Raw genomic sequence first — 17,027 nt, forward strand, 5'->3', positions numbered from 1 at the left:
ACTATTACAAAGTGGTGGTTTGAGACTACGCACATGACAATGTAGCACAAGCCCTGCATCTACGGAAACTACTATCAATTACTTCAAAATTCTCAGGCTATGCTATGGAAAATTATCAAAAACACAAATCTTATCAAACAAAAAATATACATTAACTCCAAACATTCACAGCAGTTGAGAAACAGGTCCCTAATCAAACTAAGAGAACTTATCAATCAGCAGCTTGAAAAGAATACATACGCAGCTAGTAAAATCCAAGGAAATTTAAAAAAACAGTAAAATCTGAGGACTGGACTCTTTATGGACTGAAATTCATGATGTGCTGTCCCCCACCAATTCCCTACTTATAGGGATCACAGCCACATCACTTGGATATCAGAAGGCTAAAAATATCTCGACCACACAGCTATAAAATCGTCTTAATGGTCCGTATAGCACCCACATGGCGGACATCCGACAAAATCCTGGCTAGTCTATTAGAAGAGGAATTACCATAAGCTAGATAGACGATGTGGATGGTATTTTACTTCGGCCCAATGTCCTTCAGAGCACAGATCTGCTCTTCTCCCATTGCGCACATGACAGTCACAACAAGATCCTTTCCTTCTCCAAAACCATCCTTGATCTGGGGCAGTAAATCCAATAACACAACATATAAGTGTTCTGCCCAAAGCTTAATAAACATGAGGAAATATAATTGCATTTTGAGCAATTTGCTCAAGCCCAATAAACTCTACATCTGGGGGCGTGCCTTTGGCAACCAAACTGTTCATATGACTGGCCCACATGGATGGGAGAGACCCAAAAATTCTCTCTGATCGGACAAACCTGACCGTCTAAATGAGCGCCAGTGTTAAATGCAGGGCTGCTGGTGGTAAATGTCCATTTGCAAACCACCAATCAAGTGGTGGCTAGGTCATCTGATTCAGGAGATACCGAGAATGGTCTACCAGATCAATCGCTTGTAGTACCAAATGGTAGGCCCCGTCTGTACCGTTGCGGGGTCGAACTGAAGCTCATTCACACGCATGTAAATCCGATCGTGCTTATTACCATGCTAGAGATAAATGCACGTAAGCACGTACACATGATTCAGTGGACTGCAAGTGCAGTTTGCTCATGAGCTAATGGGGGTTGGGGCGCCTAACCTGAGTGAGCAGATTTTCATCAGTGGGAAGCTTCAGATCATCCTTCGTGTTGCCGTTATCAGTCAAAAGACTCACCTAAAATAAATCAGCATCAACTCAGGTATGTTCTGAAGAACTGGTTTACGATAAGGCTTTTATAAGGATAATCAGGGACACAACAAGCTTACAAAACTTCTACATATATATATATATATATATATATATATATATATATAAGACAAGCTTACAAAACCATCTTCTGATATGTCAATAAGCTGATAATCAGTACGAGTAACGTGAGGCACCTGCAAAATTTACAAATGGGATGATTGATTAATTCTTTTGTCCTGGCTAGCAATATGTGTAGATCATACATGATTGATAGTAAGATCATCATGCAAGGAACCCCAAACGAGAAAACATACATCACAGTTATGTGATGAAGGAACAATATCCTCGAGCTTCTTGCCATTAAAAATGTCAATTGCTACAAAGTGACATTTCGCATGACCATGCTTTCCAGTCTTCGAAGTGGAAACCTCAACGACCTATTAACAAAAACCACATAAGCAAAGATCAAATTATGAATTACAACCAATAAAATGATAGACAAAGCATCTTCCATGTGAAGCAATATGGTGGAAACTAACTCTTCTAAAAGGTTATGCGCATACTAAAAACAAGCACACTTCTTAACTACATAAAATACTACAATATTTAGATTAGAGAAATGCCAGGTGCTCCTCAGTTGATCGGTTCACTTGGACAGTCCAATCAATTGATTCAAACTGTCCAGTAAGCCAAGAAAACTTTTCACGGGCTACCAAGCATATCGCGCTGATAGGATGATCCAATCCATACTTGATTATGCATTATTTTTTACAGCCATCCTCTTTCCAAGCCATGGATGGAGGGTTATGATTGCCTAACAAAAGTGATTCTTTAGAACCAGACGCAATCCATGATGATTCGTAGAAGATGGATCAATTTGTTGATTGGACCTATTTTTGTGTAAATGATTTGGACTTTCCATATTAAAGGCCATTGGTCAAACGGCTAATATTTATCAAATTGGTGCACTGATTGCATGGCAGGCCACGAAATCTGCATTGGACCTAATGAACTGGCTGGATCAATGGATTGGACAGCCTAAGCATCCGAATGCAACAATCACTATGATGTAATAGTGCTCTGGAAGCACTGAAGTATCTCTCTTTAGATTAATTCCATGGTCATATTAAATCAAAGAAGTGAAAATATCAAGCAGATTAAAGTGACCTCCATGTCCGTATAACAAGGTCTAGGTCGCTGAAATTTATATGGAGAAAGACTTCAGAGTAGATCGGCCATCTTCGGGGATTAGTGGGGAGGTGTTGAGTGTCTCTCAAATCTCGACAATGTCAGTGTCACCAGACCTTTCTCTGTGGCTTTGTCAAGCTACTTTGGCTCAGTTTCGATAGCAATTGTTGGTCTCAGACTCCCAGGACAATAACATTTCAAGGTGAGCAATGAAAGTTCACTAGTCCAAACCCATGAAGACAGGGTACAGAATAACATGGTGCACTATCTTTCATGCAGATGGTAGGAACTTGTCCCCCTTACAGATTCTTTATGCAGATATGTGATTACATCCCCATGAAAAACTAACTTGAGTTACTTATGCCCCACAGGTGGTTCTTAGAGCATTGACATGTGAGGAATTAGGAATATCATAAGATGGTTGGTCATCTTCTCTTGCAACAGTTGACTTTTACAAATATTCGAGAGAAATTAACATGAACATAAGGCAGCATACTTTGGAGGTTGGGCTGACCATCCTTAATGTCGTGGTCAATGTGGCTTAGCATACATTAATGACGTGCCTTGCAAATTACAAGTGTGGCCCGATCTATACAGTTTGGACACAGGGCGTTTGCCAATTTTGGGCCTATGTAACCAGAACACAAGTTGGGAATTGAAGAGACGAAAGTTTATGATTGGTGGACATTCCAAATCAGATTTCTCAAGATGCAAGGAAAAAAAATGGTTACTGGTCTTAAGTACCATAACAGATTGTCTCCTGCGAATATGGGTTCCTAAATGATGGTAAACCCTAACATCCTCACCTTACGAGGCCTCGGAATTTTGGAAGGCTGTCATCTGCCCCCTTAATGGTTTTTTGAGTTGGTGTTTTTTGAGGTGGTAGATGGTGCCAGATTCAGATTCTGGGGGGAAAAAAAATATTGGAGCGAGAACTCCTCGTGTCTGGATTTTCACAGCCTTTATGCTGTCTCCTCCAATCATAGAACAACAAGCCCAATGCTTCGGTTTGATCAGAAGTGGAACAACATAGTCACCTTGCTTCAACAGGAAACTACAGGCCTGTTTGGGAGCTTGGAAATGAAAGGAGAGAAAATGACATTTTCTTTATAGTTATTTTCCAAGAACGCACTTGGAGAGAGTGAATAATGGAGGCTCAGGAAAAAAAAAAAAAAATTTAGGACTTTTTCCATGAAAACACATTCTTGGAAAATATTTTCCACCAAAAAGTGAACTCCCGATCAGGAAATTTGCCATTTTCTTGAAAAGTATTTTCCACCCGAATACTTTCCAAGCTCCCAAAGAGGCCCTAAGAGAGAATGAGATGGTTTAATTTCTCAATTTGGCCATTCGGTTGGGAAATTTTCCCTTCCCCTGCATTTACAGACAAATGGAGAAGCCAACTCCTTTCTGTAGTTTGCCACATGGTGATCCTTTCTCTGTCCATCTCTAGAGGCCAGAGGATCTGATTTGGCATTTCCAGGGTTCTTCCAAGATGGTTGCATTTGGATGGATGGGTGGGTTTTCAGATGGCTCCTCGCCATCTCTTTCCCTTGCCTTTTTGAAGGGTTCTTAATAAATTTTCCCTACAATTCATATTTCATCATCATCTAAGCCTTATCGAAACTGATTGAGGTCGACAACACAAATCCTATCCAGCCATTCTGCTCTATCAAGCCATAACCTCAGTTAGACCATAGGTCATCAAGTCTTTTCTTACTACCTCCACCCATGACCTTGTGGGCCTTCCCTTGCCCTTTGGGAGACATCAACTAGCACCAACTCGATAGTCCTAACAGGTGTAGTTCTTGGTCTCCGTTGCACATGACCAAACCATCTAACTCTACTTTCCCTCATCTCCATTGCACATGACCAAACCATCTAACTCTACTTTCCCTCATCTCCGTTGCACATGACCAAACCATCTAACTCTACTTTCCCTCATCTCCGTTGCACATGACCAAACCATCTAACTCTACTTTCCCTAATCTTATTATGTATTGGTGCTACTCCCAAGTTCCCTTGAATGCATTCATTTCTAATTATGTCCTTCCTCGTCTTGCCACCAGGGTGTGCCAAATCGGTTACGTATCGGCCGTATCGGCCGATACGTAACGGTAACGGTGCGAACCGTTACCCGTTTCGGGGCCGTATCGGCCGATACCCGATTTTGTACCCGTATCGGCCGATACGAGCCCATTACGGGGTGTAACGGCCGTAACGGGCCAGTAACGGTAACTTTTTTTTAAAAAAATTTTAGCTCTGTTTTTGCTGTTTTTTTGAAACCTCTTGCTTCCAAACTGTTTCTAACTCCTTCTACTACTAATTTCGACCAACCTTAGCTAGGTATTTGAGATAAAAACACATTATATCACAGATTTTTTTGAATCAAAGCTCGGTGGGCCATTTTTCAGAAATTCGTCAAAAATAGGTATTTATACTTTTTTTAATATGTTTTGCTGTTTTAATCATGTCATATGATGTGTTAATCATAGTAGAACATGTTAATGTACATTTTACAGATTTGGGGTGCCATTTAATAATTTTTTAATATTTTTTTCTATTTACGCATGAATTTTGGCCCTTTTTTTAAAATTCGAAAAATCAGTTTTTAATGGTTGTTTTGCTGTTTTAATCATGCCATTTGATGTGTTAATCATAGTAGAACATGTTAATGTGCATTTTACAGATTTGGGGTGCCATTTTATATTTTTTTAATATTTTTTTCTATTTACGCACTTATTTTGGCCCTTTTTTTGAAAATTCGAAAAATCATTTTTTAATGATTCTTTTGCTGTTTTAATGACATCATATGATGTGTTAATCATAGTAGAACATGTTAATGTGCATTTTATAGATTTGGGGTGCCATTTTATATATTTTTTATATTTTTTTCTATTTACGCATTTATTTTGGCCCTTTTTTTGAAAATTCGAAAAATCATTTTTTAATGATTCTTTGGCTGTTTTAATGATGCTATATGATGTGTTAATTATAGTAGAACATGTTAATGTGCATTTTACAGATTTGGGGTGCCATTTTATATTTTTTTATATTTGTTTCTATTTACGCATTTATTTCGGCCCTTTTTTTGAAAATTCGAAAAATCATTTTTTAATGATTCTTTTGCTGTTTTAATGATGTCATATGATGTGTTAATCATAGTAGAACATGTTAATGTGCATTTTACATATTTGGGGTGCCATTTTATTTTATTTTTTTCTATTTACGCATTTATTTCGGCCCTTTTTTGAAAATTCGAAAAATCATTTTTAATGATTCTTTTGCTGTTTTAATGATGTCATATGATGTGTTAATCATAGTAGAACATGTTAATGTGCATTTTACATATTTGGGGTACCATTTTATATTTATTTTTTTATTTTTTTCTATTTACACATGAATTTTGGCCCTCAAAAATAATTGCAAACACCTAAATGTAAGATATTTTCATATTACATTCATTCTAATATATCTATCATTGATAGTAGATAGTTAGAAAATTAAATATATGAATTTTGTAGTCAAATTCAGATTATCTGGTTCATAAATTCATCAGACAGTCCGATACAACTTCTCACCAAAGAGTGGACCGTTACACCACCATAAACATGTTCCAATTTATAAATGAATGCATATTTGGAATGCTTAGAATATTCCGGATTTAATCCATATTTTTTCATATTTTTTTGACAAAAAAAAAATTTTGCGCCGTTACGGGCCGTTACGCCCCCGTATCCGTATCAGTTTTGGAGGACACCGTTACGCCAACCGATACCGATACGGGATACCTTGCTTGCCACTCATCCATCTGAACATCCTAGTGCCCTAAGTCAGCCAGCAGTTCAGATGGGAGCAAGGGCAAATACATATTGAAAAATGACTATTTGGGTTTATTTAATATCAACCCAACTTGAAAATATGACATACAAAAGCTTGAAAACAACCACTAGACAAAGCATAAGACCCTCAAAAAAAAAAAAAAAACTACTTTGAAGCATGCACATATCATACGCATTTCGCAGTAATAGTGAGCTCAAAATTGTCTTTTCAATTAATTGAATATTTTGGCAAAAGCCATTGATAATTCAAAACACAGGTGAAAGAATAGTTGCCTCTAGATAAAAGAATATGTGAAATGGTGCAAGAAACAGTTCTCTAGATAGCATTTGTTATTGCAGCTGCACAAATTTGTAAACAGAATTTGGGGAAATGCACAAGCTAGAAAAACAGCCAATTGCGAGGAGAAACAAGCTTCTCGAAAACAGAAACCATAAGATTTTTTAAAATTCAAACAAGTTTCCTAGTAGTTAGGGTGAAATTCACATCTAAGTAAATGCTTGTTGTTTTCCATTTTGCACTCTATGCCTTTTGTCATGGATAATTAAATCTAAAGACGCTAATCTTAGCCAATGAGTTTACTTAACTGTTGGTCTCTCTATCAACACGCGAGACAGTGCCTAGCCTTGTTTTTTTTTTTTTGCAAAGGTGAAAATTTTATTGATAAGGGAGGCTACAGAAAACAAAAGAAAGCAAAAAGAAAGGAGAAACGAAAATAAACCTAAGAAAAGGGAAAAGATACAAAAACCAGTCCCACGACTGGATCAACCCACAAAAAACTATGGAGCCCAATCCTTAAAATGGAGATCCAAGTAAGAACACCACTAGCAGAACCTCCAATCACTACCAGCAAACAAAGGAAGAGATCAAAACCGCTTCAATTAGGGTCGTCTATTGCCTTGATCCTAAAAGATGCTTGTAGTAAAAGCATTAACAGTGGAAAGTACCCAGTGTCAGTACAAATCATTTTATCTCTGTCGGCAAACAAGAATGAATAATCTTACAAGCAAAGCATGGTGCTAGACCAAAGCATCAATTTCTTCATCAAACATATTTCTTCTAAACTGGAGATTCTAGACATCACATCCTAATCACCCTCAAGAAACAACAATCCACTATCGCCTCCTCCCTAATGAGATAGGCAAGGGAAATGTCGGTCAAAACACCAAATGTCATCCCCGAAACAAACTTTGGAACCTTTACCAGCAATAACAGATGCAAGTTTGTTTTTTTTTTTTTTTTTTTTTAGAATTAACGTAGAGGATTATATTAATAAAAAGGGAAAGAAAATACAAGAAAGGGAGAAAAACACAGCTTTGCTGAGATAGCAGAACTGCTACACAACTAGGAAATCAAAATTACAATCTATTGCCTTAATCGAGCAAGTAGCCCATTCAACCAGAAATTGGATCGCCCTAGACGTAGTGGACTCCGCCGAGTTGGCTTTGTTGTTGAAGCACCAATCATTCCTTTCAACCCAAACAGCCCACCAAACTGCAAGGCCATTCACCATAGAGGAGTCCGGTGTTTCCCGCATTTAACCCCAGGCCAGAAAGAAAGGAGACTATTAGTTGAACCCGGAAAACAACAAAGCACGTTAAAGCGGTGGAGAAAAACCGACCAAATCTTGTATGTGAAAGGACAGTGAATGAAAAGATGATTGACCGTCTCTTCATTGGCCATGCAACAGACACAAATATTAGTAATTTCTATTCCCCGCTTCCGCAGATTATGATGCAGGACAATTAACCACTTGCTCTAAAAGCTCGAACTGTTAGAGTATGGTGAATTAATCCCTTTATCTCATAGCCCAGGCCCCACATCTCATGGGTTAGGACCTCGGCCGAACCCCCTTCGTGGGCCCCAAATCACATAGGCCGCCCACCCCGATTGTGGCCCCGCATCCCACAGGCTACTCCACTCAAGCCTGGTGTGAAATGCGCATTATTCACCCCCGGTGAGGAGTCTCAAACACGAGACCTCCTCCGTGGGCCGCACCCACCCCGAGTGTGCCCCTGCATCCCACAAGCGACCCAACTCGAGCCCGGTGTGAAAATGCCCCTGCATTAATCACCCCCAGTGAGGAGTCTTGAACACGAGATCTCCTGCTCTGATACCAATTTGATGTAGGACAATTAACCACTTGCTCTAAAAGCTCGAACTATTAGAGTATGACGAATTAATCCATTTATCTCATAACCTAGGCCCCACATCTCATGGGTTAGGACATCGGCCGAACTCCCTTCGTGGGCCCCAAATCACATGGGCCGCCCACCCCGAGTGTGTCCCCGCATCCCACAAGCTACCCCACTCAAGGCTGGTGTGAAATGCGCATTAATCACCCCCGGTGAGGAGGCTCAAACACGAGACCTCCTCCGTTGGCCGCACCCACCCCGAGTGTGCCCCTACATCCCACAAGCAACCCCACTCGAGCCTGGTGTGAAAATGCCCCTGCATTAGATTATCAACAGTGAGAACCCTCTGATTTCCCACCAACTAACCAAAGACCGCGATTTTGGGAGGAACCGAATATTTCCAGCCATGATACCACAATAGACCAATAGGAGGAGCAATTTTTTCAAGCAAGAATCCGTAGAGGGATTTAATAGAAAATTTGCCCTGTTTATCCAGACGCCAGGACAAAATGTCAGGCACATTGCAATTAAGCGATAGGCTGTAAATGCGATTGAGGAGGACAACGTATCTTTTAAACTGGATATTAGTCCTTTGAATAGCGCGCAACCCCATATTAGTCCTTTGGATAGCGCGCACCCCCCCCCCCCAACAAGCTCGTGATACTTTTTTTGAATGATTTAGGCACACCCGATACGGATGAAAAGGATATTAACCAAGAGTCCCACCCATCACTACTCATGTCATATATAACGCAAATAACCTTTTACCAAAGTATGTTAACCTCAGTAGAGAACCTTCCAAAGACATTTCACGAAAACGCCATTGTTCATCACCCTTAGATTTCTTATCCCCAAACCCCACTAAGCTTTAGGTTTGCAAATATCCCTCTGACTCACTAGGTGCCACTTCCCAGAGATGAACTTCCCTTGCAATAGGAAATACCTTCAATTGTTCTCCTATCTTTCCACCCAAACTAGCTGGGCATTGGAAAATAAACCAGAGTAGATCATCATGTTCAAAATGGATGCATATTTCTACCACCAAAATGTAAGTAATTGATGTTTCATATCAACAATCTCTTCTCAAACCTCTCTATGACCAACTCCTAGAAAGCTTAGGCTTGCCAATACAGACATGGAAGCCAAGGTATATCGACGGGTAATAACCAACCTTGCACCCCAAATTGGTAACTCAAATTTGATCCCCAAAACTCTAAGTTGTTGCAATTAACTTTAAAAGTGAAGACAGATTTGAACCATCTAAGGATGACCTTGAAGACGCTTTACCTGCTCAAATGAGGGATCACACAACAAGAGTGTGTCATCAGCAAACTGAAGATGCTCCACCTTGAAGCCCTTAATCAAACATGCTCAGAACCCTTGGCTAGCGTTCTGCTTGAAGCTTTGGCCATCATAATAAATAGGAATCGAGGCAGGGGGTCAGCTCAACACAAGCTTCAAAAATAAGCCTTTGGGGAACCCATTCAACAAGAAAGAAAAAGTTTAAATAATTTTTTTGAAGGGACTTTTATGGTTTGGATCTCCTGAATCCATATTAACTCTACTTGAAAGTGATTGGATAAACCAGTCCCTTGAATCTTTGACCTTTTGAGAAGTCATTCTCCATATTGAAAGATAAATTCTTATTTTGATTTTTTGGCGAGCGGGATTTGTATATCCAATCCCAAATAGTTGGAGCATGGCTATGATGAAAATCCAATTGATCCAGCTACAGTGGAGTCACAAATGCAGTCACTCCATATTTGTGTTTCACACCATGGCTGAGCCCCTATGCAACGATCAAGCTACTTAAGCATTGATACACATGAATAAAAATTTGAAAACGTACAACTTACAACTGTAAATAGATGAAGTTATCAGGTGAGAGATGATCGGGCTGGCAAATGAACATTTTAGAGATGAACTGGTAACAAGAAAAGAAGCATAAAAGGATAAAGAAACAAATGGTATATATCATATAAAGGAATATCCAGATCCATATCAATGGACCATAAAGTATTTAGTGCATATAGCATACAGGTCAAGCATAATGATATTTGACTGCCAGGCAGTCCCCATCTTGAAGATCATCGAGCACAACAATCAGGTTTATGGGTTGATCCATTCATCAGGTAGGCCACACCACCATCACCCACCTGATGAGTGGATCTGTTTGATTTTTTCTCCCTACCAAGGCCATCCGGATCACAAATATCCATTATAAGTATGGAAAGGAGTACTTTATATGCTACTTCCTCCAATGTGTGGTGGTAGGCTAGGGGTGGGATCACGTTGGTCGCTCCAGTATATACGTTAGTTATATGCAGTACATTTTATATAGGAATAGACATTGTAATTTACATATGAAATAATGCATATTATTATAGGCTATATACGTTAGTTATATGCAGTACATTTTATATAGGAATAAACATTGTAATTTATATATGAAATAATACATATTATTATAGGCCCCACTAATGTTGTCAAATGGCATAAGCAATTCTGCCTGATCGCTTATGTGATCGCACAATCGCATAAGCGATCGCAAAGTTCGTTTTCTTTTTTAAAAAAAAAGAAAAAAAATCAAAATAATGGAAAGTATGCGATCGCATGTGCGATTATGTGATCGCTTAATCGATTATGCAATCGCTTTTGACAACATGGGGCCCCACATGCATAATATTATATATATGCATGTTGCATAAATCAAAGTATATATCTCTACATTCCAAGTGTTTCCATTTCAAGTTAATCTACACTAGGAGTTTTTGTTTTTGTTTTTGTTTTTGTTTTTTTGTTTCTTTAAGGCAAAATTAATCTACACTAGGAGTATAAAGCCACAATTATGAATTGGTAAAGTAGTGATCTAGATAGCAAATGATCCATAATTAGGGCACATGATTCATAACAAAAAATATATGGGATTGGCACATTGCTCTTTTTTTTTTTAAGAATTAACAAAATTTTATTGAGAAAACCTAACTTGGCAATACTAAGAAAATTACAACCCTAGTAAGGGCAAAACATTACAAGCATCCACATCCTTTATGCCAGAAATCCAATTAGCTACAAAGATCGTAGCCTCTCTAGCAACCCTATCCACTGTTAGAAGCCTTTCTAACAAACCCATCCACGGAATCTCTCCTATTATTTAAGCAAGGGCTACTTTGTTGTCCCTAAATGGACCATGGAACTGCCATCAAGGAGGACACCACACCACCTCGCCGCCTATCAAGGAGAAGCACCAATCCACAATTATGTTCCTCTCCAAGGTGATATTGGCTAGCATTAGGAACTCTCGAAGAAATCTCCCACCGCACCAAGAATCCTCCCAAAATCGAATGCGTCTCTCATCACCAACTAAGAAAGACACCTTCCATAAATTTAGGGGCCACTAAGTAAATAGTTTTCCGCATGCCTAAAACCTTATATTGAGATGAATCCCTGACCCACCATCCCCTGTCCTAGGTGCCATACTTAATAGCAATTGCTTCCCTCCACAGTCTTCTTCCACAGCAAACCTCCATATCCACTTCCCAAGCAATGCTAAATTCATAGAATCCAAAATCCTTAGACCTGCTCCTCCTTGTCAATCGGTAAGCAAACCTCTACCCACTTCACGAGAAGAAATTTTTGTTTGTCTTTTGCCCCTCACCATAAAAAAATCACTCCTTAGTTTTTCCAACCAATCGAGAACTCGCTGAGGGCACCTGAATAATGACATGAAGGAGCATGATCGAGAACACCGATTTGATGAGCATCCTCCTAAAGAGAAAGCAATTTTTCCATCTTAGATGAGCTGGTAGATATAGTGTAGTGTGTGTGAGTAATCCAGGGTTCAATCCCTAGTAGCGTTACCTTTCATTCAAATTAGTACCCAAAAAAAAAAAAAAACAAACACTAGATCCCATAGCTGCTTAGGCCTTAGCCGGTTTACCGATGCACAACGGAAGGCCCAAATATGTCAACAAGAAGGAACCAACCCCACATAAAAAAAACTCCTGCAAGTTTTGCTACCTCATCGTGAGATGCCTAGACGCCCAACACTTCGCTTTTAGCCACGTTAATCTTCAAGCCCGAGACTACTCCGAAGCACCTCACAACAGATATTATCAACCGTAATCTCATCTACCTCACAAAAAATAATGGTATCGTCTGCAAATTGTAAGTGAGAAATCTGATTACCTCAATCCACCACTTTGAAGCCACCAAATAAACTAATTTGTTGACCTTTGTGAAGCATCCTACTAAGCACTTCCACAACTACAACAAAACAGCGAGAGCAAGATGCCCTGGCGAGTGGCTCTCAAGCTTTTAAAGAAACCTTGAGAGGAATTGTTGACGAAGACTGAAAATGAAGCTAGCCGAACACTCTTAGGTCCATCCTCTTTATTTTTTACCCACAACCAATCCTACCTAGCATGCAACCTAGGAACTCCCAATCGACGTAGTCGTATGCTTTCTCAATATCCAATTTGCACACAACCCCCGCCTTACCTCCCCTATGCCCGAAGTCAATACACTCATGGGCAAGCAATTCACTTTCTAGAATTTGCCTTCCCGCTACAAACATTCCTTAGTTTTCCGATATGACATTTGCAAGCACCAATCTAGACCTGGTAGCAAGGATCTTTGCTAGAATCTTGACGGGTAAAATATGCCAGATCAATCATCCATGCCATTAGATTTGCCCTAGTTGACACCCTTGCCACCGAAGATAAAACACGTTGACTATTTTGGATTCCACTATTCAGAAGATCAATCCGATGGTTCAATATAATACCGTGGACCACATCAACTTAGAGCACAAGCCAAGAACGAGTCTGAAGCATTGCAAGAATCCAAGAGCATCATTACCACATTAACCGTATCACTACAAGGTCAAAATCAATTTTCCAGACACTTGTCACAGCAACAAGATCCAATCCAACAGTTTATAAGCACACCAAGGACATTGACAAGTCAGGTGTAATAGTGGAAAAGAGAAATAACACCTTAAAATACCATTTTTGGACACATGGCACCAAAATATGCAATGTAACAAAACAATTTGTTGCAAGGCTTTGCTGCAAAACAAGCCCTGATGTGACAAGTAACCCTTCCGCACAACAAGCTCTGATATGGCAAACAGTTGTAACAACCTTCGATCTTTAAGGGATGTGAGACAACACTTCTTGTCGTGACAAGCAGCTGCTACGGCCTATAAATAAAGGGTCCCAACCCTTTCAAACCATTTAAGAACACGAGAAGTATCGTCACTTTGCTTAACTGGAGCCCAAAGCATACTCTGTCGTAACGAGCACCCTCGTGCCGCGACAACTATTTTTCAACACCCATGTGCCTCGAAAACAGAAAAGAAATCAACTGTAAAAAGGAAAAATACTGCTGGAACATCAACTTTTTCCCATCCTTTCAAGCTATATAGTTCTTAGGAGAGTACAAGTCTCAAATCCCCTCCAGATCACTTGATATAAGTCAAGATTCTAGCTAGAGAACTTGTAAGAATCCACTTTAAACAAAGGGTATGCCTTTTTAAATTTTCTTGTTTTCATTGTAAGTCATCATAAACTCGAAAACGAATCCAACACTCCCTACAATCTTCAAGGTAGGCCCAACCTTTTCATCACCTTGTGTTTCACGTACACATAAGGCATTGACCGTATGCACTCAATGGATAGTAACTTCACGGTCCATTGAGATGGTTTTGAACATTCCTGTCATATACCTATAGATGGTGATTTAGCACGATCCATGGTCTACACACCCACAAATTACAGAACAAAGAAAAAAAATAATATAATATAATATAAACTATAGAAGATAATGAAATAAAGAACCATGACATAAGAAAACATTAGCTAAAACAAAAATTGCTGTACTTGAAATCATAGCACTATAATAATCTAAAAGAAGAAGAGAAGCTTTAATGTGGAATTACAGGCAACACCATGGAGAAGAATATTGAATAGATGACAAAAGGAGGAAACAGAAAACCCTATATATCAATCATGATATAGGAATCCCCACAGCATGACATGCAATGGGAATAAACAACATGTGCCCATTGAGAAGATTTAGCTCCACCAGTCCACCTACTAAAAATACTGGAAAAACTTGTCATGCACTAAAACTGGTATGCTCGCCATGACTCCTTGAGATTCACAGTCGAACAAAGGTCTGTTTTCATAGTGACTCACCAAGTGACTTGTTCAGTCTCCACAAATACATAGTCAACTCAGTTTCAAACAACATTTGAAACCATCAATCAACAGATATCTTATGTATGATAAACAAACAAACAAACAAACAAACAAAACCAGCTCCTGGAAAAAAAAAAAAAAAAAGGTCTTTGGGATATTGTTTCAAGGGGATGAAAATGGTTGAAGTAACCAGTCTAAGATCAATACAGAATATAACAAACCCACTCTACCCTCCCAACCTACCAAAGTAAGAATGATGAATTTGAGCGGGAATTATATGAGCCTCGGCCCAATGATATATGAAGATCTTTGGGCCCCAAGTTCATACAAGCGGGGCCATCGATCTGACACACAACACCATGAATGCGCAATGTACCAGAAAAACTCTCATATGGGGAAACTCTAATCATTCAATAGGCCAACAGTAAGCAGGCAGTCAAGATGAAATATACAGCAACAGTACACATTCAACAGAAAAGAAGCCATTGGTAGGATCTTCAAAACTGGGAATTTCCACAGTACAGTACATGTGCTGTGCCCATCAAATCAACAATCTGGATTGCCAATAAGTGGGCCCCACTTGGAGGAACCCGTGTCCAGATGATGCTGATGGCTAACGCATACCAGATTTGGGGCACTAGTAAAGAAAGATGCCACTGGTTGGGCAGCTAGGATCTTCGAAACTGGAAACTTCCACAGTATGGCACACATGCCACACCCATCAAAATCACTAATCCGGATCACCAAGAAGTGGGCCCCCATTGTAGGAACTCATGTCCAGATGGTGCCAGTGACCACTGTATGATACATAGACCAGATTTGGGGAACTAATCAAGAAAGAAGCCATCGGTTGGATGGCTAGGATCTTCAAAACAGGGAATTCCTGCACTATGGCACACGTGTGCCCATCAAATCGATCACTAGTAAGTGGGCCCCGCTTGTAGGAACTCATGTACAGAGATGCGGACGGCCGTATAATAACATAGATCAGATTTGGGGCACAAATCAAGAAAGAAGCCATTGGTCGGACGGCTAGGATCATCAAAACTGGAAGATTTCGACGGTATAGCAAATGCCACACCAATCATATCAACAATCCAGATCACTAATAAGTGGGACCCACTTGTAGGAAATCATGTCCAGACGATGCCGGCGGCCGTATGATAACATCGACCAAATTCAGGGCACAAATCAAGAAATACCCAGATCAAACGAAATCACTAAATAATTAAATAAAATAAAAATAAAAACCAGTTCATCATAAAACTACATCTATTCAAAAGTTAAAAAACAAAAAATCCTATCGAAAAAAAATAGCATAAAATCTTAGACAGTAAAGGGAAAAAACCCACAAAAATGAATAAAAAAATCCATGAAAATTATAAAAATCATTAGATTTAGACAGAAAAAAAAAAAAAAAAAAAACCAAAAAACAAAAAATCAAAGAGAGATGGATACCTTGCAGGGTCTGCTCTTTATGACAATATAGCCATTTTTACGAATAGTTCCCGCTTGCTGCGGATAGGTCTTTGAGGCCCCTGCATCTGCCTTTGATTCGAAATGATGTTCTTCGTCTGACATTCTCTCTCTCCCACACTCTTACTCTAATGAAGAAGACGCCCTTACAAACCAATCTCCTCTTTTATATAACCCTCGTTAGGAATAATGGGATGTGGGCCGTTGGATGTTAGATACCTTCTTTTTTTTTTTCAAGGTAGAGAATTTCTTCACGGGAATTTCTGTGGTGTGGGAGGTGCGGTCATATGGTACCGGTGCCACAACCACTTGTAGGGTACAATCTTTGTGTAGATCAAATCCAAACCGTCCATCATGTTCTTCTCATCATTTTCACGGGATAATCCAAAGAACGGGCCAATCAAAAACTTATATGAGCGACAGTGCATGGAACAATGTAAATCATATCTAAACTGTTAAATTCATGTGGTGTGGCCCACATGGATTTTTATTTTTTATTTTTTGGTTCTTATATTCATCAGAATGGTAAGCGTCTGATGAATGGATTAGATGTTATGTATACAACATCATGGGCCCTGAGATCTTCTGGATCTTTTTAATGGTTGGGCATCCCCTCCTGACTTCTCGTGGTTGTGTGGCCCACAAAACTTTCTGTTCAGGATTATTTTCTTTGTTTTACCAATTCATTTTGGATGGCACATAAATTGGACGGTCTGGATCTGATGCATAAAATGCATGGCCTCACGACAGCCCAGCACCATAACAGAGGTGGTGACACCAGGATCATAAGAGCTAGCCCTGCGTAGCCGCCCCTGAGTCCACTGCTAAATGGACGCGGACTTTCGCAGGAAGTTCCTGCCTGGGATGCCAGATGGGGTCCACCATGAATTTTTGTTAGAAATCCAACCAGTCCATCCGTTTTGAGAGGTCATTTCAGGACATGCGAC

At 39.6% G+C, this 17,027-nt stretch overlaps 1 protein-coding gene across 1 annotated transcript; it reads right to left on the reverse strand.

The window, feature by feature from the left end:
• Positions 1-130: 130 nt before the first annotated feature.
• LOC131256967 (eukaryotic translation initiation factor 5A-2-like) lies at positions 131-16,251 on the reverse strand. Its single transcript, XM_058258089.1, has 5 exons — positions 16,063-16,251; positions 1,553-1,675; positions 1,376-1,432; positions 1,149-1,223; positions 131-625 (listed from the first exon to the last, which is right to left on the reverse strand). The coding sequence occupies exons 1-5, from the start codon at positions 16,183-16,185 to the stop codon at positions 524-526; spliced, it is 480 nt and encodes a 159-aa protein (XP_058114072.1). The 5' UTR covers positions 16,186-16,251; the 3' UTR covers positions 131-523.
• Between the last annotated feature and the right edge of the window lie 776 nt (positions 16,252-17,027).

Source organism: Magnolia sinica, chromosome 9 (assembly GCF_029962835.1).
Source record: "Magnolia sinica isolate HGM2019 chromosome 9, MsV1, whole genome shotgun sequence".
Lineage (NCBI taxonomy): Eukaryota > Viridiplantae > Streptophyta > Magnoliopsida > Magnoliales > Magnoliaceae > Magnolia > Magnolia sinica.